The sequence below is a fragment of the Periophthalmus magnuspinnatus genome, chromosome 3 (genome assembly GCF_009829125.3).
Source record: "Periophthalmus magnuspinnatus isolate fPerMag1 chromosome 3, fPerMag1.2.pri, whole genome shotgun sequence".
Lineage (NCBI taxonomy): Eukaryota > Metazoa > Chordata > Actinopteri > Gobiiformes > Gobiidae > Periophthalmus > Periophthalmus magnuspinnatus.
In genome coordinates this window covers 8,566,075-8,590,142 of record NC_047128.1, presented here as the reverse complement: position 1 = coordinate 8,590,142, position 24,068 = coordinate 8,566,075, and the positions used below count along the sequence as shown (strand labels likewise).

General features: G+C 42.4%; 1 protein-coding gene across 1 annotated transcript in view; it reads right to left on the bottom strand.

Annotated features, from left to right (window-relative positions):
- Positions 1 to 7,717, bottom strand: part of smad6a (SMAD family member 6a) — a 58,379-nt gene extending 50,662 nt beyond the window's left edge. Inside the window, exons 1-3 of the mRNA XM_055231287.1 lie at positions 6,561 to 7,717; positions 5,324 to 5,380; positions 1,548 to 1,610 (exon numbers count right to left, since the gene is read on the bottom strand). Coding sequence (XP_055087262.1) covers positions 1,548 to 1,610; positions 5,324 to 5,380; positions 6,561 to 7,170 — 730 coding nt within the window. The 5' untranslated portion in view covers positions 7,171 to 7,717. The remainder of the gene's footprint in view (positions 1 to 1,547; positions 1,611 to 5,323; positions 5,381 to 6,560) is intronic.
- Positions 7,718 to 24,068: the final 16,351 nt, after the last annotated feature.

Here is a 24,068-nt window from a genome sequence, read left to right as displayed (position 1 = left end):
AATTATCTCTTTTTTGTGGTTACACAGTTTAAGAAGCTGTTTAAAGGACATATAAAAATGTTTGTTTGCTGTGGGCTTTCGATAAACACAAATAACTGTAAATACCATATTTGCTGATAACGTTATGTTCACCCCTACACCTTCTAGTTGGAGCTCTTTAGGTATTTCAAATTCACTACATTGTAAATGACTTTTAATGTACAATGTAACGCCGCTGGAGGAGGTGGAGGCCGCTGGACTGTTGGGCTAATAGGCGTACGCACGACCCCATCGAGGGCCGTGCGTACGCCTATTAGCATCCCCAGCCAGTAACAGTATGACCGAGAAGTGCAGTCCAATGCGAGAGACATTTGTTACCGTATCACCTTCTTTTGTTGTTGTTTTGTTTGTACTCCAGTGTAGCTTACGAATGAGACTGGAAAAAAGGAGGTGTTGACTTCTCGCCGCAGGGAAGTAGATTCTGTCGTCATCCTTTGGCATCAGATGGCAGCGATAGGAACAGACGACAATGCATATTAAAAGAGCGGCAGTTGTCATCAATCCAGGCGGCAATCGAAGGATAGAACGCACTGCTACTGGCCGCTGCTTATACGTGGCCGCCATATTGCAAATTTAAGACACATAGACTAGTATACACCCGTGGACCACTATGGAACCTACTGTAAGTCTACAAGTGACAAAAACTTCATGATGACAATATGAAATGATTTGTGATATGAAATTGGTTTCTTAGCAAAGATTTTTTGTCCTCTTTTATAGTGATTCAATCTGTTTAAATGCGGTGTCACTGGTCATGGTCCAAAAAGTGAAGCAGTATTCGATATGTGAAAAGATCAGAGCATGCAGAAACATTCTTGCTGCCTTTAATGTCAATGACCGTCTAATATGTTGGAAGTTGTGAAGATTAAATTGAATTGTTTTGGACATTTTTTTTATGTGTTTTTTGAAAGTGAGGGAGGAGTCGAGAACTACACCAAGATACTTGAACTCTTGTACCAACTCGAGCTCCTTGCCCCTCAGGAATACTTTTGAACTTGTAATCTGCTTAGAAATTTGTTTTGAGAACATCATACGAACAGTTCTTTTTGTATTTAAGAGTAGACATGATTTTGTGAGCTTGGACTTCGGTCATTGCAGATGTTAGGATGTAACTGGCTTCTTGTGTGTTTTTTGCAGGTGTGAATATTACAGCATCATCGGCGTACATTTGTATGTGAATGTTTCTGCAAGCATCTGGAAGATTATTTATGTTAAGAGAGAACAGAACTGGTCCCAGTATGGACCCTTGTGGGCCCCTACTGTGCACTCCAGGTATGGCGATTTGATACCGTTGACCATAACACACTGTCCTTCCATTTGAACATTTGTGATTCTTGCACCTCTCCTTCAGATATGATTGTTTAATCTTTGTGTCTGTCTCTTTAATCTTTGTGTCTTTGTGTCTGTCTCTTGTGTCTATACCAGATTTTGTGGATTACATTGACTATAAAGCTAAAGGTAATGGAATTGGCTGGATAAGTGCAAGACTGTTTGTACAAGACGCTTACCTGTGCCGTCTGTTGGTGTGAGCTGGAGCGGTCCAGTGAGGGGAGCAGGCACTGTTTGGGTGTCTGGAGAATGTAAAGGAAACAGAAGGGTTAAGTCAAGCCCAGGCCAGAGCAGCCATAATCACTAGTTTAAAGAGCTAGTCATTTTACACACCCAGCTCGCCTTCAACCCACATACCTCGGCTTTTACGAGAGGGACGTGCACTATCGCGGGACTTTTATGTACAAATGCATGCACGGGCTCATGGGACAGGGGGTGGGGATAGGCCATAGGGTTGTCAAAAGTACTGAAACTCACTAATACTAATTAATCCTAAAACTAGTATCAAAACTAGTACTAAATACTTAAAAAGTCACATTCATGGGACAGAAATGCATCTTTCCTAAATAGCTTTAGAATGATCTTGAGCTGTGTCAGAACAAGTATTAGACCACATAGACTAGTATAGGCCCATGGACCACTGTGGAACCCACCTGGACCACTGAGGGATTACACAGATATAAGGTCACATGGGAATATAAAAGAAAGTATTACCATTTAATGTTGAAAATCACATTCTAGAATCATTTGGATGATTTCAGTCCTGGAACTACCAATTTCTACAGAATAAAAGGTAGCCGTTTTTTTGTAAATATCTAAAATTGTCATGTGGGAATATGGGTTACTTTATAGGCATAAATCACGTCCAATCACCCCCTTTGCTGACAAGTGTCCCCTCTCCCCTCTTACTGCCCTTGCATTAAGGTTTTATGACAAGTAGTAAATTATGGTAAAACCTAATTATATATTAGAATATATACAGTATCCACAGTTTACTGTCATTAAATAAGTCTGAAAATGAAAAATCGATCACCCCTCCCTGTTGTTACACATTGGTTTAGTCCGTTGCTCTGGTGACGTGCACGCAGGCGCCAGGGTTGTACATTTGTGTCATTTTTCGTGCCAAAGAGACAGAAAATCGGCTAAAATATTTAGCTAATGTCAATAAAGCCTCATTGTATCATTCAAAAATTCAGTTTTCTTATTCTGCTTCGTTACTTTATGTAAAACGTCACAGTAATGTTCAAACATGGAGAAAAGGCGAGTAGAGATTAGGTCATATTCCAACAAACAAGTGACTAAACTTCACGGTTTGCTGAATATAATGTTATTGATTTTGAAGAGTGAATATATACATATAACTTAATGTCGTAGGGTTCCTGAAAAGTAAGGAAGAGCAGATTGTTACAAAACTTGAACCACGCTCCGTCTCACGTAAGTTTTTAAGTTTTAGTGTAGAAATTTAGGACACAAAACCAGAGGATAACGATGAGTTTACGCTTGATACGTACTATATCTGAACTGATGCTTCTGGACAGTCAGTGTGACTGTTCTGAGATAAAACAAATGCTGCCAACATAATGAACAGCAGCTCAGGTCACAACACAAGACACAACTGTCCCTGCGCCAACAAATGCACGACTCACGTTTTAGACACTGGGTTTTAACGTTTGTGCCCAGTGCACTGTATTTTCTTACCGGTGACAGAAGAAACTGCAACCTCCGCGCGTACCAAACACACAACTTGAAACCAAACACATAATATGAAACAAACTCCGCCAAAAAACTCCTCCTCGGTCCTGGTAAAAGTGTAATTCCCAGGTAAATGTGGTGTATATCCATGTGGAGCGCGTGCGTAAAGATGCAGCCAAATGAAGCTCCATAATCATCCTCCTTCACTCAGAAAACTCCACAGTAAAATCTAAATCTAGTAAGTTAACAAAACAAAAAAGCACATGCTCCGCAGCGCTGCATTTGTTATTAATCCCCAGAAGGCGAAAACAAAAGTGAAAGTTAAGCACGTCCACGTGAGCTTCAGCTGTACGTGCACTCGTTCATTTGCGCGTTAGTTATTAGTTTGTAACTAAACAGACTTCACATAGTCTACGTATTTTTAATAAAAAAATGACAGTCATAACGTGATTTAAGCTTGAATAATATTTTTGTTTAATATTTTCCATTCATTTACACTTCCAAAAATAGTTGGGGCAAAAATGGGATGTAGTGCTTCTATTTAATCTTTAAATGGTTCTTTTTTTTTAACAATATTTACATTGATATGTTATTGTGAATGTTAAACAAGCATCTAGTCTTCATCTTGTTTTTGGATTAATATCTATGGGGAGAAGTCTGGATTATGGGAGGCCTCCATAATCTCCTCTATTAATGGGACACACTGGGTTTTGTGTTCTGTTAAAGTGTGTTTAAAACATTTACCACTCTGATAACAGATTTTTTTTTTTCTAAATCTAAAAAAAAAAAAAAAAAAAAAAAAAAAAAAAAAAAAAAAAAAAAATTATAATAATAATAGAAAGACATGCATGGAGTTGTTAGAGCATGCTGAATTTGTTCCATATTTTCACATTGTTCAACAGTATTTTGTACAGTTGCACACATAGCTTATTTGTAAATAAATTAAACTGTTTACTGAATGCCTTTTCATTGTTCAAATGGCAAACATTCGCTAGTAGGTTAATAATAGCCTCATCATAATAACATAATTATTGAATTTATGATTAAGTATTGTTACAATGACCTCGAAAGATAGTTTGAATTTACATCAATTTATTGTCCCCCCCTAGACCAAATTGAGAGTTTCGTCCCTGGGTGGCGTAGACTTGTGGGCTGAGCACTGGACAGAATCTTACAGCTAACCTTAAAGGAGGGTGCAGATAGAGCCCGGGAGGGATCGCTAAATTACTCAAACATGCATGGATGCCATCTAAAACTCTTCAGGTGCTTTTGATTAGGGGACAGTGTTATAATGAGATGGAAAGCTCCAAAAATTTTATTTTGCATAATATCCCTTATTTAGTTTTATATCCATTGAGATGCATTAGCAAAACCGATACAAAAAGTTTTTTCTTTTGTTATGGATCAGACATGGATGACTGAGGGATTACACAGACATAAACAAACATCTGTGGAAAGTACCATAAGATGCTGTATCACTACTGTTAAAAAAAGATTACTCTATAGTATCAGAATACATTTGAATGAACGCTAAGTTTAGCATTTAGCATTTTAAAATCCCCATTGGTTTAGCATTAGCCTATCTGAAAATCCCATGATGTGTGATGACACGATTCCAACCTCTATGTATATTAACAGGTATGATCCCATTCATTCCAGAACATGATTGTAGTCTAAACTACAGAGTTAGCAGCTTTTATACTCCATAAGACTTCATAAAAATAATTTGCCTACAAGAATGTAGCCAAAGATTGTACTCAGGTAAGAGTAACATTACTTTAAACTAATATTATTCAAGTAGAATTCCAAAGTAGAGGTCCAAGAAATTACTCAAGTAAGAGTAAAAAGGTATGTTGGGAAAGTACTACTCAAGTAAGAGTAACTATTGGGGTAACATTTGATTTATAATTTAAGTTAATGTAAATAATGGACAAAACCTGGTATTTTTAAACAGACAGAAAAATGAGCCAAACTAAATTGTATCTGAAGGAGCTGCAAGCAACACAAAAGTTCAGATCATTTCATATTGTCAACATAAAGCTTTCGTCACTTGTGCACTTACATGTTTTCTCCAAAGACATACATAAGACAAGTAAACGTCAAGAAACTTTGAACACAAGCACCTTCAAAGATTGGAGCTGCGTTTAAGGCTAAAAATACCAGAACGACGCCTGCTGTCTGCTGCTGTGGGTTACTGCTCTGTGTGTGTTTGTGTGTGTGTGTGTGTGTGTGTGTGTGTGTGTGTGTGCACGATCGGACTCACCCAGTGCAGCCTTGTGTTCTTGTGAATGCGCCAGGGAGTACGGGGGAGGAGGGGAATCTGCACACACAAAAACAGACAAGAATCAGTGACAAAGATCCAAGTTTGAACTGGACAGTTGAGACACACACACTTATCCCTGTGCTATAAGTCTGGAGACCTGTTTGATCGGCACAGACAGCGCAGGTAGGTTTGCATTGTTCAAAGGGTCCCCTTGGAGCACACTCTATACTGTTAGAGGAGGATCTGTCATTTAAATAGAAGCATGTTTGTACTGATCCTAAGGCAGTCTGTAATTAAAGTTCAAGTTTGGGTTTAATACAAACACTGAGAATCCATTGAACATGCTATTTTGCTGCTTTCGAAAATTGAGCTGTTTCCTTTGTATAACTTCACACAATTTCTATACATGTCTGACCTTTAGGCCTGTCTGTCTGTACACAAACCACAGTCAGATTTTCTACAGAGCAGCAGACTCCCCCAACACTTTTACAAAGCCAAACGTGATGAGCCAAATCTCCAAGCTCTCCTAAAGAACCCGTTTCACAAAATTGATAGAGCATAAACATAGCCTACATATAGTATGAATTCTCCTTTTGTTGAACTGTTTTGTTTTTTTTCTGTGCACTGCAGCGCATAGAATGCAGTGGTTTAGTCCCTCCAGCAGTGTGCTGTGGTCGGTGCTGCGGCCCCTTTAAGAGCAGAGCCAGTAATTGCTGGAGTCCTCAGTCAGATACCCAGAGCGTCAGTCTGGCGCCAGCGCTATGCAAACTGTATATTATCGGCACTCCTTCACCTAAATAACAAGAGGAGAAAAAAAGGCCCCAGTGCAACTTGAGAGCGACTTTCAATTGGATGATGTGGGAAGCAAAGTTTTGCACAGATTCAAATGTGTGTAATGTGTTTGGTATGCCAAAAGACAAACTAAATCACAGCCTACAGGGAGCAAAGTTACGCAGAGTTAGGGGCCCGCTCATAAACCGTGGCGCGGGCAGTGAATGCAAATTAAAGGACACCGTGGCGCGTGTGGTACAGGGACGGAGACAGAGGAGTGTGAGGTTCTATGATGTGTTCATTCAGCCCCGGGCTAACACATGCAAATGCTGCAGAACATGCCGTATGGCCAAGCTCCTGAGACGAGACACTGGATAAAACATGTAGCTTATGTTTCTGAGGTAAAAACAAAACAATTTAATAAGTTCTTCAGCCCCTTTGTGCCCCCCTGCTGCGCGCTCCTCACCTGGCGCGCACACTCGGCTGTAGTGGTACGGGTTGCAGCACACCTTGGTGCCGTGCGCGTCCCCGTGGCTCTGACAGAAGCACAGCGCTTTGAGCCTCTCCGAAGGCTGCAGGTCGCTCCACCTGAACGTTCTGCACGTGACAAACTGCGGGGAGCCAAGCTGCGGCCCCAACCGAAGGTCCAGGTCGGGCACCAGCACGCACTCCCCGGGCGCGCCCCCCCTACTTTCCACGGCCCGCAGTAAGGTATCCAGACTCTGCTCCGTGAGTCTTTTGAGGAACCCATGTGTGGCACCGACCAGGCCCTGCTCAGCGCACTCCGGTCCGGCCTCGTCTTGTGTGGGAGTCCGTAGGCAGCAGTCCCCTAACAGGCAGCACGTTACGCGCCGCTGAACGCACATGGCACCTCGATCGTCTTCTTGCTCCTCGTCGTCCCTGTCGCCGTACTCCGTCACATGCCCCGGTTCCGCGTGGGTCACCAGCCGCCGTTCTCCATATGGTCCGCCGCGCGTGCCATCAGCCTGCGAGGCTCCATCCCGCGCGCCGCTGTCGCTGACCACACGGCTTCTCCAGAGTCGCCGTACAAGAGACGCACGTTTCGTCTTGAACATAGACAACCTACACAGTCCTCCACATGGATTAGACCTGTCGCCCCACGCTCTGCCTGTGTGCACGGCGCGCACAGATCGCGCCGTGGGGGCTCGCAGTGTGATGGGTGTCCGACAGCATTAGACAGAACCCACAGAGTCACGCATATGCGGCGTTAAAGAGCCCCGGAGCCCGCTATACTGGCTACATGCAGCCAGCGCTCAGTGTGCCGCGAGAGCGATCACAATCAGCGCACAAGTTTGAGAAGCTGCTCCATAACTCCGTGGAAATCCCACAGACAGTCCCCGGACCATAGTTAGACTCAAGCGGGATCGGTTTACATTCACCCACAGCGAAAACACACGCGCGTAGTCCAAAACTTTCTCCACTTAATGAAGCTGCACTTTCCGAAGCCTCCCTCCGACCCGTGTGCTCGGTGTCTTTGAGTGGCCGCGGTAATCCTGTTAAGGCGCGGAGATGTGGAGACCTGGGGCTAAACTCCAGCACGGGTTCCGTGCTCACAAGTAGTTTTAAAGAGAACAGAAATGACTCCAGTATCCACTCCCCCACAGTCCCCACGGACACTCACCGCTCCGGACGCACGCGCACAGCTCCACACATGCATGCACGCACACACGTGCGCGCGCAGTGTCAAAGCGTCGCCGCTGAGCTCCACCGGCAGGCCAGGCCGGTCACAATAAGACACTTCCGGGAAACAGTATGAGACAAACCTTCATGTTGGGAGACTGGCATTAGACCGGTGTCACAAACACAACAGCCACTGCGGGAATATTAGGCCTTTGCTATTTTAAATTCAGTGCACAAGTCCTAAGATGCAAACCAAATCACAGCTGTAGAAGAGATCTCTTTTTGCTTATGATGAACAGGTCCCTTTGGTTAAGACAACATGACTGAAGTTGTTTTGTATTTCATCTAATATTTTGTATTTCATCTAATATTCATCTAATATTCCTTAAACACATTTCAAACAAATTTACACAGGCTAATAGGCACACTTATTAAGTAGCCTATTTTTGATAGTATAAATTGGCCTTTAAAAGTGTCTAGTTTGGTCCAGAGTTACAGAACAGAATGAAAACAGTAAACTCGATATCATCATAGAGAAACTCGCCTTTATTGTGGACAGGCCTGTTTCCTGTGAGCGCGGGCCACAGCGGGCTTGACGCTCTCTCCCCGGACTCTCGGTCTGCGGGCCCCAGAGGGAAGCTGAGGAGCCATTGGTTGGTTCCCGCCATCATGTGCCAGTCTAGACACTTTGGCGGCTGGGAGCCGCACTGATTGTTGCGCAAACACGGTTTCAAGTTTCTGAACTCGTAAAGACGCCACATCCTGCTCTGAGCTATCTCCCCGGGATTCTGCAAAGCGACGAGATCGAGGACAGCGCACTACGGGACAGCACGGGGCACCACGGGCCTCGAGGGACTCCACCGTGGGACTTTCTCCTGTTTTTTCCCGGTGGAAGCGCTCTTAAGTCTGCAGGGTGCACGCATTAAACCAGCCACTCTAACCTAATCAGAACAGACTCTGGACTCTTTTTCTACGTGCAATAGGAGACTAGTGAATCTTTTTTTTTTTTTTTTTTTTTTTTTAGATTTTGAGCACTTCTTTACAACTTTTATGCTGCTTGGACTGAATTATTATTATTATTATTATTATTATTATTATTATTATTATTATTATTATTATTATTGTTGTTGTTGTTGTTGTTGTTGTTGTTATAACAAAGATTGTGCCTTATTGAAGTTATTCTGGGTTGGTGTTATTATTAATTAAACCATCAGCATTGAAAGCTCATCATTTTTAAAGAAGGTCATTAATTATTTGTAAGATGATGCACTTGGGGACATTAGGCCAGGTCTTAGTGAACTCTTTGGTCCTGGGTGCAACTCCATGCCTCAGTGTGCCACCATCACACTCATTAGTCATTTAAAGGTGACATTGCAGTTTCAGTTGGATTTTAGAGAATCTCATTCATGATAGAGAATACACATACATTCACATACCTTCTCCTAAACTGTTCTGGTTTAACACAAGTCCCTGGCCCTGAGGGTGACTGAGGTACAGAGGGGGTTTAGGGTCACTCAGTTTGGAATGAACTCTGGTCAATCCCTGTGTTCTGTTGCTTTTTAGAGACATTTTGCAGATATCTCATCGCAGGCTGCATCTCCTCCTCCAAACAGTGTCACTACACAATCTGCTGTCAATTAACCATGCTTTAAGCTTTACCAGCTACTGCCCCACACTGGCTCTCTTTGGCACAGTTATAATTAATGGCAAAGTGCGATTCCAGTTTTGTAAACAAAATCTCAATTGTACCTGAATTCTACTTAATCATAAGGCTGATCAGGCCTTAATTAGGCCCGAGCCTGGGACTACGTCCCGGCGAGGGACTCATTAAAACCGCGTCCGGAGCATGGAAAATGGCAAAAATCAAGTAGTAAACACGCCCCGACATGGAAGTGAGTGGTGTCAAAAATTAGAACTCGACGAGCTCACAAAAGACCCCGAGGAAAAATAACAAAAGACGACTCGGTAGTGCCACCTCAAACTTTGATTTTCATGGGGCCAATGGGAGCCCAACTCGGAAAAAAGTCAACGTAAAAATCTGAAACTCACATCAAAAAATAGAACATGTCAGGACATGACAAAAATGATATTATGGCCCCACCCTAAAATATACAGGAAGTCGGCCATATTGGATCAAACCAGGGAATGACAAAAGTGCATACCCTCGCATTCAGGACATTTTCTCGCAGTTTTAATCACAAGCACTTCAAATTTGGCCAAATCCCACTAAACCCATGTGTGATTAAAGATTATCAATTACATTTTGAATATGACTTTGGGTGTGGTGAGGGTGAATTTTCAACAAAATTGCAAATTTTGGAATATTTCAAAAATATATTTCTCTTTCACACATTTTTTGTTGGGAAAACGCTAATACAGCGTTTATGCACATTTGTGAGCTGAACGCAATAATATGCAAATCAAGGCACTCTCTTACAAAATGGCTCTCTAGCGCCCTCTTCAAATTTCATTTTCAAAAATTCATAGAAGACAATCGATTTGTCGTGGACGTGTGAAAAAATTCACAGGGGCCTTATTTGTGATGGGGAACAATGTGAGAAAGTCACATGACTGTAGCTGTTATGGTTTAGGAGAAAAATAATGGGTGGAAAATGCATTTCCATTATTAGGCCCGAGCCTGGGGCTCCGTCCCAGCGAGGGACTCATTAAAACCGCGTCCGGAGCGTGGAAAATGGCAAAAATCAAGTTGTAAACATGCCCCGACATGGCAGTGAGTGGTGTCAAAAACTAGAACTCGACGAGCTCTAATTGTCACAAAAGACCCCGAGAAAAAATATCGAAAGACGACTCGGTAGCGCCACCTCAAACTTTGATTTTCATGGGGCCAATGGGAGCCCGACTCGGAAAAAAGTCGACGTAAAAATCCGAAACTCACATAAAAAAAATAGTACATGTCGGGACATGACAAAAATGATATTATGGCCCCGCCCTAAAATGTACAGGATGTCGGCCATATTGGATCAAACCTGGGAACGACAAAAGTGCACACCCTCGCATTCTCAAACCCGGGAACGACAAAAGTGCACACCCTCGCATTCAGGACATTTTCTCGCCCAGTTTTCATCACAAACACTTCAAATTTGGCCAAATCCCTCTAAACCCATGTGTGATTAAAGATTATCAATTACATTTTGATTATGACTTTGGGTGTGGTCAGGGTGAATTTTCAACAAAATAGCAAATTTTGGAATATTTCAATAAAATATTTGTCTTTCACACATTTTTTGTTGGGAAAACGCTAATACAGCGTTTATGCACATTTGTGAGCTGAACGCAATGATATGCAAATCAAGGCACTCTCTCACAAAATGGCTCTCTAGCGCCCTCTTCAAATTTCATTTTCAAAAATTCGTAGAAGACAATCGATTTGTCGTGGACTTCAGAAAAAATTCACAGGAGCCTTATTTGTGATGGGGCACAATGTGAGAAAGTCACATGACTGTAGCTGTTATGGTTTAGGAGAAAAATAATGGGTGGAAAAAAAATTTCCATTATTATTATACTTACCGCTTTGAAGTCATTTTTGACCCCCTGAACGTTAACGAAAAGTCAATTTTATTGGACCCAAAATTCAAGGTTGGCGAAAAATTTATTATTTTGATGAAAAATTAATGTTTCAAAATGACTCCATAGCGCCACCTCAAAATTTGAAATACATTACGTCAATGAGAGACCTTTTTCATCGTAGACAAATGAAATTTGGTACAAACATAGAACATGCCAAGACAAGTAAAAAATTATATTATGGCCCCACCCTAAACCCTACAGGAAGTCGGCCATTGTGGTCGGAACCCCATTTTTTCAAAATTTTCCCTCTCACATTTGGATTTTTTGCGCCGTGGATTTTCATTTAAGAAACTTGCAAATTGGTCAAAATTAACGGGCCCTAGTGGGGATTATACAGAGCTGTCTTTGATTTTTCTACATCATAAAATGTGGGTGTGGCCAGCAATCAAAGAAAAAAACAATTTTTTGAAGTGTTAAAATGCGCATAACTCACACATGCAGTGTCCTATTTCCTGGCATTAATATACATTTTGTTGAAGATTTTGATCTGCACGAAATGATATACAGATTGTATGTCAGAATTTTTTTTGCCCCACAGCGCCCCCTTGAACTTTTGAATTGTACCAAAAAAATTACTTTGACGTAAACATTTGAAATTCGACATGGACATTTGGCTTGGCAAACTGAACAAAAAAGCCAATGACAACATACCTCTATTTGCAATTATGTTACCGTGGTAACATAATAAATGTGTCATTGAAATGAATGAGGTTCAGAGTACTGGACTTTGTTGTAGACTAAATAGATGCTCTACACTCATCAAACTATGGCCTACAATTCAAGATTAGCAAAAAATTTTGTATTTTGATGTGCAAAAAAATTAACATAACAAAATGACTCAATAGCGCCACCTCAAAATTTGAAATACATTGCAGCAATGAGAGACCTTTTTCATTGTAGACAAATGAAATTTGGTACAAAGATAGAAGATGTCAAGACAAGTAAAAAATTATATTATGACCCCACCCTAAATCCTACAGGAAGTCGGCCATTTTGGGCGGAACCCCATTTTTTCAAAATTTTACCTCTCACATTTTGATTTTTTGCGCCTTGGATTTTCATTCAAAAAACTTGCAAATTGGTGAAAATGAACTAGACCCATGTGGGATTATAGGGAACTTTCTTGGATTTGTCTACATCATAAAATGTGGGTGTGGCCACCCTTCAAATTAAAAAGCAATATTTTGAAGTGTTAAAGTATGCATAACTCACACATGCAGTGTCCTATTTCCCGGCATTAATATACATTTTGATTAAAATCTTGATCTGCACGAAATGATATACAATTTGCATATGTCAGAATTTTTTTTGCTCCACAGCGCCCCCTTGAACTTTTGAATTGGACCAAAAAAATTACTTTGACGTAAACATTTGAGATTCGGCAAGGACATTTGGCTTGGCAAACTGAACAAAAAAGCCAATGACAACATACCTCTATTTGCAACTATGTTACCGTGGTAACATAATAAATCTGTCATAGACATGAATGGGGTTCAGAGTACTGGACTTTGTTGTAGACTAAATAGATGCTCTACACTCATCAATCTATAGCCTAAAATTCAAGATTGTCAAGAAATGTTGCATTTTGATGTTCAAAAAAATTTACATATCAAAATGACTCAATAGCGCCACCTCAAAATTTGAAATACATTGCGGCAATGAGAGACCTTTTTCATCGTAGAAAAATGAAATGAGCTACAAACATAGAACATGTCAATACAAGTAAAAAATTGAATTATGACCCCACCCTAAACCCTACAGGAAGTCGGCCATTGTGGGCGGAACCCAATTTTTTCAAAATTTTACCTCACACATTTGAATTTTTTTCGCATTGGATTTTCATTCAAGAAACTTGCGAATTGGTCAAAATGAACTAGACCCATGTGGGATTATAGACTACTCTTCCTAGTTTTTTTAAGTTATAAAATGTGGGTGTGGCCAGCCTGCAAAGAAAAAAGCAATATTTTGAACTATTAAATTGCGCGTAACTCACACATGAAGTGTCCTATTTCCCGGCATTAATATACATTTTTTTCTAAATGTGGATCTGAACACATACATATACAATTTGCGTAGGTCAGACAATGTATTGCTCCACAGCGCCCCCTTGAACTTTTGAATTGGACCAAAAAAATTACTTTGACATAAACATTTGAAATTTGGCACGGACATTTGGCTTGGCAAACTGAGCAAAAAAGACAATGAGAACATACCTCTGTTTGCAACTATGTTACCGTGGTAACATAATAAATGTGTCATTGAAATGAATGGGGTTCAGAGTACTGCACTTTGCTGTAGACTAAATAGATGCGCTACACTCATGAAACTATGGCCTAAAATTCAAGATTGGCAAAACAAGTTGTATTTTCATGTGGAAAAAAATTAACGTATCAAAATGACTCCATAGCGCCACCTCAAAATTTGAAATACATTACGGCAATGAGAGACCTTTTTCATCGTTGACAAATTAAATTTGGTACAACCATAGAACATGTCAAGACAAGTAAAAAATTATATTATGACCCCACCCTAAACCCTACAGGAAGTCGGCCATTGTGGGCGGAACCCCATTTTTCCAAAATTTTACCTCTCACATTTGGATTTTGTGCGCCTTGGATTTTCATTCAAGAAACTTGCAAATTGGTCAAAATGAACTAGACACATGTGGGATTATAGGGAACTGTCTTGGATTTTTCTACATCATAAAATGTGGGTGTGGCCACCAATCAAAGAAAAAAGCAATATTTTGACATGTTAAAGTGAGCAAAACTCACAGATGCAGTATCCTATATCCCGGCATTAATATACATTTTGTTCAAAATCTTGATCTGAGTGAATAGATATGCAATTTACACATATCAAATATTACATTGCTCCACAGCGCCCCCTTGAAAATTTTAAATGGCATGTAAAAAAAATACTTTGTCACAAACATTTGAAATTTGGCATGAACATCCCTATTCCTATACTGAACAAAAAAGTCAACAACACCATACCTCTATTTTGAAAGGTGTTGCCATGGCAACGTCTGACATTTCTCATTGAAATACATGGGCTGTGGTTAACTGGGATGAAAAATAATTACTTTGTCATAGACCATTGAAATTTGGTACACATATTCCGCTCATCATACTGAACAAAAAAGCCAATAAAGACATACCTCTATTTCCAACCGTGCGGGCGTGACAATATCATAAATGCTCTCATTGGAATGAATGGAGTAGTATTACTTAGTCGCTGATTTTGGGGGGAGGGGCGATGTAAGCGGGAACGAAAGGCAGGATCTTCACTGTGGCATGTACCCCGCGGTCGCAAGGGATGGCGAGGGCCTTTATCACTGCTTGCAGTTTTAATTAGGCCCGAGCCTGGGACTCCGTCTCGGCGAGGGACTCATTAAAACCGCGTCCGGAGCATGAAAAATGGCAAAAATCAAGTAGTAAACACGCCCCGACATGGCAGCGAGTGGTGTCAAAAATTAGAACTCGAGGAGCTCTAATTGTCACAAAAGACCCCGAGAAAAAATAACGAAAGACGACTCGGTAGCGCCACCTCAAACTTTGATTTTCATGGGGCCAATGGGAGCCCGACTCGGAAAAAAGTTGACGTAAAAATCCGAAACTCACATCAAAAAATAGTACATGTCGGGACATGACAAAAATGATATTATGGCCCCGCCCTAAAATGTACAGGAAGTCGGCCATATTGGATCAAACACAGGAATGACAAAAGTGCACACCCTCGCATTCAGGACATTTCCTCGCACAGTTTTCATCACAAACACTTCAAATTTGGTCAAATTCCACTAAACCCATGTGTGATTAAAAATTATCAATTACATTTTGATTATGACTTTGGGTGTGGTCAGGGTGAATTTTCAACAAAATCGCAATTTTTTGAATATTTCAATAAAATATTTGTCTTTCACACATTTTTTGTTGGGAAAACGCTAATACAGCGTGTATGCACATTTGTGAGTTGAACGCAATGATATGCAAATGAAGGCACTCACACAATTGCTCAATGTGCTAGCTGCTTTGCTAACTGCTTACTCTACTGACCACTAACTGCGCTAACCATTCACTCTACTAACTGCTCACTCTGCTGACCACGCTGCTAACTGCTTACTCTGCTTATTCTGCTGACTGCTCACTGTGCTAACTACTCTGCTAATTGCTCACTCTTCTGACTGCTCACGCTGCTGACTATTCACTCTGCTGACTGCTCACTGTGCTTGACTGCTCACTCTGCTGCCTGCTCACGCTGCTAACCACTCACTCTGCTGACTGCTCACTCTGCACTTCAGTTACAATGAAAGCAAAACTTACTGGAGCTTCAGTCTCTAGCCTTAGTGTGGCAGAGAGCAAACAACTTCTAACAGTTTGTAGAAAGTCTAAAACTCAAATACCCAGTGCAAATGTGATGACTTTATGTATTTCTACTGAAATTGTCAGTTTTAGAGCTTATGCTAAATTAATAGAAGCATCTAAACATCTCGTAGGCACTGTTTGCGCATATTCAATTTAGCACACTTTGAGTTATCTGTGTTCACTCTGCTGACCACTCACTCTGATCATATTAAGTCAGAATCACGGGAAACTCATCTGCATGCCCCTTCTTGATACCTGAAGTGCAAAAACTTCCAGCTTTTTTTTTGTTTGTGCGTGGAGCTTCTGTATTTCCCTACCCCTTATGTGTCTAAACTTCTACTGAAGTGTACTGCTATCACTCCAACACAGAACTGTTCTACTAACCTGAATGATGAATATCACAGCAACCACTGAACCATGTCACTGGCATTCTTCCCATCTCAACACTGTCCTTGGGGCAAAAAGCCACGATGCAGATTTCTGCTGTGTCAGGTTTTGTTTTACTTTTGTGGCTCTTGTGCTTTAGAGCCTTGGCCTCTACGTGGACTTAATATTAAAGTATAAATACAGATCATTTGAATGTATTTATTGTAAACATTGATCTAAAATGGCCTGAAAACACAAACTGGTCCATGGCTGCCCTGTTGAAACTCTGCTGTTGGAATTTCATCATAACAAACAGGAGTTTTGAAAAATTACTATGCAACATTTTTGAAAGGTTTTGTATGATGCTGAGCACACAAGTTTTAAATAGACTGTATAGTCAAACATGCATGAATCAATCAAAAATACAACTTAGAGTGAGAGTTAAAATATTAAATAAGATAAGATATGCCTTTATTAGTCCAGTGGGGAAATTCCAGTATTGCACCCGCACAGTTAAAGAACAGAAGGAAAATGGTACATGCAATAAAACAAGATAATAGATAAATAGCTGAAAATAATTTTAAAAATAGACTTAAAAATAAACTAAAAATAGACTCTAATGTAACGTCTCTGTTAAGTGACTTGAGTATTGCATATAGGTATGGTTGAATGACACATGTTCAGTGTTGACAGTGTTCATTGTTCAGTCTGACAGCAGCAGGAAGGAAAGACCTCGTTCACACAGCGAGGGTGAATCAGTCTGTCACTGAAGCTGCTCTCCAGGGCAGACAGAGCGTCCTGCAGGGGGTGAGACTCATGGCCCAGCATAGAAGTGACCTGCACTGAGTCCAGAGGACAGCCCAGGACGGAGCTGGACTTCTTGATGACTTTGTCCAGCTTCTTCCTCTCCCTCTCTGTGATGCTGCTGTTCCAGCAGACCACACCGTACAGAATGGCTGATGCCACCACAGAGCCATATATATGACATATGTACATGCTGCCTAACACTAGTGCAGATGCTGAGCTTCGGCAGCAGCCTGTATGACACCATGTTGGTCTCATAAATCCTTTGATAATACGATTCACTTCAAATGCACCATGCTCTAAGTCTTGCTGCATATCCACCTGACATCCCTCCGCCTCATCTGTCAGTCAAACGGTCAACGCACTTAGATATGTGTGCTTTATTTACAAACTGCACTAAAAAAAAGGCAGGCAACCATGAATGACAGCAACAATAAAGTCAAGTCAGCCGTGTATACTCAATGACCTTCTTTGCCTATCTCACTGTGATGGCTCTACAGTTCTCAATTGCCCATTAATGGCCCATTTTGATGCCTACTGCCCTAAACACCTTGAAGGCCTTACCTGATGGCCCACCATACAAACAGAGGCTGCCTTTTATTACAAACCTTGAAGCTGATTAGTCTCTGGGGGGAAAATGCTGAATACATATTCATCAAGTCCGACTCCAGCACACTCAAGCTGTGTATTAATAATTCCTCTTATTCATGTTGCACTCTCTCCTCCACTTATGGGACTGTCAGGCTCATTGCCCTGTTTACTGTATTTTCCAGACTACACGTTGCTCCGGAGTATAAGTCGCACCAGCGAAAAATGTGTAATAATGAAGAAAAAAACATATATAAGTCGCACTGAACTGTAAGTCGCATTTTTGGCGAAATTATTATTTTATTATTACCTGCTCATATTATTATTATTATTTTACAAAATCCAAGACCAACAACAGACATTTCATCTTTAAAAGGCAAGTTGTAATAATAACAATAAAATAGACAACAACAGGCTGAATAATAGCACAATATTTTAACATAACACATAGACAACTGTCTGGTATGATTACATAAGATATCAACAGTTAATGAGCTACGCTACGCTAACGTAACATATACCCATCCCCCAGGACCTGTTTGCCATGGGTGACCCTAACACATTGTCCACAAACACCAGAGACATGAGAATTCTTTTCACTGATGTTTACTGTGGTGTTACTTCATCACAGTTTACACCGTAGAACTAGCAAACACATAAAATTTAACATAATATCTAGCTCATATTACATACATATATATATATATATATATATATATATATATATATATATATATATATATATATATATATATATATATATATATATATATATATATATATATATATACATATACAGTACACACAAAATTGCATATGAATGCATAGAAAATATATATACCACTTTAGCCTGCTAGTAAACAAACCGGTGAACCAAAAACTTACATTTTACTTGACTTCACATTAGCGTAAAAGGCTAAACAGGAAATAATTTTCGTGAATAGTTTCTTAACTTGACTTATGATAAACTAAACATTTGCAATATTGTTCCAAATGAAAAAATTATCACATTTATGATCTTATAAATTAAAGAGAAATAAATAAAGGCAAATTAAATATGAAATGTATAAAAGAAACAAGTCCAGTAAATTTTTGTACAGATATTTAAAACACAACAGCACCATCTACTGGTCAAACAATTGAACTGTAACATGTATAATCAACGGTTACCTAACACATGTACATGAAGCATAAACAGCGAACAGAATACGTGTCTGGTATGTTAAAGTAAGATATTAACAGTTAATCAGATAACTAAATCATAAAAAAACAAGCTAACAAGTTTACTCTTGATCTCACTCCAAATCACTAAATCCATTGAATTCTTCATCCTTGGTGCCACTTCTGAATAACTCTGCCTGCTCTGGAGGCAGAGTTTGGAAAAAGATGGTTGCTCCGTGGAGGGGTGTGAATGCGGAGTCCAAGAGAGGAAGTGGGTATTTGTTTTTTACTGTGATGTTGTTAAGCCCCCTATAGTCTATGCAAGGACGTAGTGTCTTGTCCTTTTTAGTTACAAAAAAGAATCCTGCACCAACTGGGGAGGAGGATGGGTGGATGATACCAGCGGCCAGTGAATTCCGGATATATTCATCCATAGTTTCGCGTTCGGGTTTGGACAAATTATATAGGTGACTAGACGGTAAGGGGGCAACTGGCAGGACATCAATAGAACAGTCATAAGGCCGGTGTGGGGGCAACGAGAGCGCCTTACTTTTACTAAACACCTCCTGGAGGTCATGGTACTCCACCGGAACAGCTGAGAGATTTGGGAGGTCCGAGGCGGGACCGAGGTCAGCCCTGTCACCCGGAGGGTGACAGGGCTGACTGCAGACACTGGGCGTAGCAAGTGGGGCTCCAGCCTGATACTTTTCTCCGGACCCAGTCAAAAACAGGATTGTGCATCTGCAACCATGGGTAACCCAGGACCAACGGCGATGAGGGTGTGGACAGGACGTGGAAGCGACGAACCTCGCGGTGATTCCCATATAAGACGAGTGTTATAGGCTCGGTGACCTGAGTCACACGGGCGAGGAAGCGTCCATCTAGTGTCCGTGCATCGAGGGGGTGTTCCAGGACCTCCAGTTTAATTCCACACTGCTCCGCAAGCTGTTTGTCAATAAAATCCTCCTCGGACCCAGAATCGACGAGGGCTGCAACAGGTAAAGTATCCGTGTGAAGACACAGGGTAGCATTCAACAAAAGTCAATTGTTCCTTTCTGGGATGTGAGACTGACCCACCAGTACTCCCATTGCTACTGGCGGGTTCCCCCTTTTGGCCGAACCGGGCAACCAGCAATGAAATGTCCCTGCTCACCACAGTAGAGACACTCCCCCGCCAGGCGGCGACGTCGGCTACATTCCTCAGTGGCCACGCTGGTCCGGCCTAGCTGCATTGGCTCCTCCGGAGGCAGCGGGGAAACACGTGTCTCTCGCGGGGCCAGCGACCGGTTTCTCTCCCTCTGCCGCATCTGCAGCCGGTTATCAATCCGGTGGGCCAATGAAATGAGAGACTGTAAATCCGGGGAATCCCGATCCGATCTCAGGAAACCAACTCATCCTTTAAATGTTCGTTAAGTCCCTTTAAAAAAGCAGCCCGCAGCGCACTGTCTGTCCAATCAACCTCTGGTGCTAGCGTCCAAAACTCTATGGAGTAATCCGCTACGGACTGGCGCCCCTGGGCGAGACTTAACAGGCGGGCAGCCGCATCCGCTTGGTAGTGTGGGTGATCGAAAACCAGTTTAAAAGCCGACACAAAGTTTTCATAGTTCAGATTGTCCAGAGCCGTGTTAAACAGCCGCGCCTCCGCCCACTGGAGTGCCCTTCCCCTAAGCGGACGCAGATGTATCGTATTTTAGCGGCGTCAGAGTCAAAACGGGCAGGGCACTCCTGGAACAAAAACATACACTGGAACAAAAATCCCCGGAATAGTCCGGGCTGACCTGAGTAGGGGTCGGGGTCCATGCCCCTCGACTGCGGGGAACGTGGCAGTGGCACAGTTCCAATGGCGGCAGCAGCGGGGTCGGAGGCGAGGCGACGAGGAGAGACTTGACCGGCCAGCTGGGACACTTGTTGAGTAAGAGTCTGGTTATAGTCCAACAGAGTCCGGAGGGACTGGTCGTGCTGCCCAATAATCACTTCGTGGTGGGAAAAGGCGTGGCGCAGCGCCTGATCCGGTCCCGAGTCTGCTTGGTCCATTTTTGGCCAGACCGTTCTGTCGTAACGGTGGGTGTAGCGGACCAAAGACGTGCAGGACTCGGGACAGGTTTACAGTGTTTTATTTACAGTTAGTGAAAGGTTCAGTCTTAATAGTTCATGTAACACACACAGGGAGCGGGAGGTGAACCAGATGGGAGTGGTGCCGAGCAGGGACGGGAAACCAGGACCGAGACGAGGACAGGTTCAGGGTGAGACCAGAGCATGCCAGGCAGAGATGTCCAGAGCGGGCACGAAGACAGCCAGGGATGGTCCAGAGAGCGGGAGACAGGGCCGGAGACGGGAAGCAAGTCGGAGACCAAGATGGGGCGAATAGATAGATAGATAGATAGATAGATAGATAGATAGATAGATAGATAGATAGATAGATAGATAGATAGATAGATAAAACTTTATTAATCTCCAAGGGAGAAATTCAGGTGTCCGGCAGCAAACACACACTTGCACAAACACACACAATAATAACAGTAGAAACAATAAAATATTACTATCAATAGTATAAAGTACTCGTCATATAGAAATTAGAGTTCCTATCAGGCAGATCTGTTTAACAGCTTCTCTGTGCAGACATAGTGTCATGCAAGGGATGTCTGGAATTGTCCAGGATGCCCTGCATTAAAGCCCTCATCCTCTTCTCATCCACAGCTCCCACAGAGTCCACCCTCCTCCCGATCACAGATGCACACTTCTTTATCAGTCTGTCCAAACGATTGCAATCCTTTGTGGTTATACTGCCACCCCAACAGACAACACCATAGAAGACAGCACTTGCCACAGCAGACTGATAGAAGAGGAACAACATGTCAGCACACACATCAAAAGACCTAAGCTTTCTTAGGAAAAACAGCCTACTCTGTCCTTTCCTATACAGAGCCCGAGCCTGCTCTGACCAGTCCAGTTTGTGGTCAAGGTGCACACCCAAGTACTTATAGGTGTCAACCACCTCGATCCTTTCTTCGTCAATGATCACTGGTTGGTGGTCGGGCTTCCTACCAAAGTCAATGATCCTGATGAATCCTTTGTCTTTGAGGTGTTCAACGTAAGACCATTATCCCTGCTCCAGAAGGTGAATCTGGTGATGAGCTCCCTGTACTCACTCTCGTTTCTTCCCTTTACACACGCCACAATAGCGGTGTCATTCGAGGACTTCTGGACATGACAAGCTGCAGATGTATAGGCAAAGTCAGCAGTGTAAAGTTGTGAAGAGAAAGGGCAATAGTACAGTTCCCTGTGGTGTACCGGTGTTGCTTGTCAGTATCCCAGATACACAGTCACCCAGCCGGACATACTGTGACCTGAGAGTCAGATAGTTGTGGATACAGCGAACAAAAACAGGATCCACTCCCATCCTCTCGAGCTTCCCCTTCAGCAGCTGAGGATGGATTGTATCAAAGGCACTTGTGAAGTCAAAAAACATCAACCTCACATAGCCATCAGCCCCATCCAGAAAGGAGAGCACCCTATGGACCATTTACAGGATTGCATCATCCACTCCCATGCTGTCCTGATAGGCAAACTGAAGGGGGTCCAGTGCCCTCTCCACCTGAGGTTTGAGCCGCCGGAGTAGCAGCCTCTCAAAAGTCTTCATTATAACTGATGTTAGGGCAACTGGTCTGTAGTCCTTCATCCCTGCAGGTCTTGTCACCTTGGGCACTGGGACAAGGCATGAGGTCTTCCACAAGGCAGGGACACATCCAGTTTGAAGACTCTTGTTGAAGATGGTGTGAAGAGGCACAGCCAACTCCGAGGCACATTCTCTCAGCAGCCAAGGTGATATTCCATCAGGACCAGCAGATTTCCGACTGTGGAGCCTCCTGAGCTCAATACGCACCTCATCCACCCTGATGGATGGCACGGCATCAGGGGTGGAACAGGTGCCACTGCCAGGTGGAGCAGAGGAGCCAGTAACAGCAGCATAGATGGAGGGGCTGCCGCTGGATGGAGACGAGGAGCCAGTCACAGCAGCAGAGGTGGAGAAGCCGCCGCTGAATGGAGTAGAGGAGCTGGTCACAGCAGCAGAGGTGGAGAAGCCGCCGCTGGATGGAGTAGAGGAGCTGGTCACAGTAGCAGAGGTGGAGAAGCCGCCGCTGGATGGAGTAGAGGAACAGGTCACAGCAGCAGAGGTGGAGAAGCCGCCGCTGGATGGAGTAGAGGAGCAGGTCGCAGCAGCAGAGGCAGAGGTGGAGGAGCCGGTCACAACAGCAGAGAAGGAAGAGCCACTGATGGTTGGACATGGGTGAGTGTGTGCTAAGTCAAACCTGTTGTAAAAACGGTTGAACTCATCCACCATGACCACATCACCAGGCACAGTACATCCCTTCTCCTTAAAGCCAGTAATGGCTCTCATGCCCTTCCACACCTCCCGGGTGTTCCTATTCTGCAGCTTCCTCTCAAGCCCAGATTTATATTCCCTCCTGGCACGCCTTATGGCTCTTCTCAGATCATGTTGAACCACCCTTGCTTTGCACCGATCACCAGCCTTAAAAGCCTGCTTCTTCAGATTTAACAGGTGCTTCGTATTGCTTTTGATCTACAGCTTGTTATTGGGAAAACAGCGTACTTTTTTCAGAAGCACTGCCACATCCATGCAAAAGTTGATGTAATCAGTGACACATACCACAGCCTGATCGATGTTACTGTCACTGTCTCCCACTAATAAATCCCAGTCAGTGGATTCAAAGCAGTCCCTCAGCATACCTGCTGTCTCAGGAGTCCACTGCCTAAAAGATCTACTGATCTTAGGGAGCCTCATCATACATGGCTTATATGATGGTCTGAGCTAAATGAGGTTATGGTCAGACCTACCAAGGGGGGGCAGAGCCTCTACAGTATAGGCAGATTTTAAATTCACATAACACAGGTCCAGAGTGTTGTTGTGTCTGGTTGGACAATTCACATATTGTGTGAACCCCCCTAAGTGAGTGCTCACCTCAACGTAGTTGAAGTCCCCTGATATTTGTATGCCATTAGTATGCCCTTATTTGTATTTGTATTTATTCAGTGTGTTTATGTTGCACTTTTTCACCGAAGCAAGTTCCTAGTTTGTGAACTGTGTCTTTTTTTGTTGGTTTGTTTTAACAGTATAATATAATGTAACTTGGTGTAAAAGTATTCAAAGTGTTTAGAATACAGTACTTGGTATTTGATTGCGCCATGCAATAGAATACATTACAAAACACATTTTAATGCAGGTAATCAGTATTCTGTAACTAAATACATTTTCAAAGTATTCTTTCCATTGCTGACAATAAAACACTCAAGTAGTTAGTTCTAGTATGTATGAGCCATGTAAGTTCATGACTGGACAGTCTGCCCCTCAAATGTCATCATATGGGCCTAATACTACATAAAATAAAAAAAAAAAAATAAAAAAACCCAATCCCCACTAATGCAAAGAAAAGGTACAT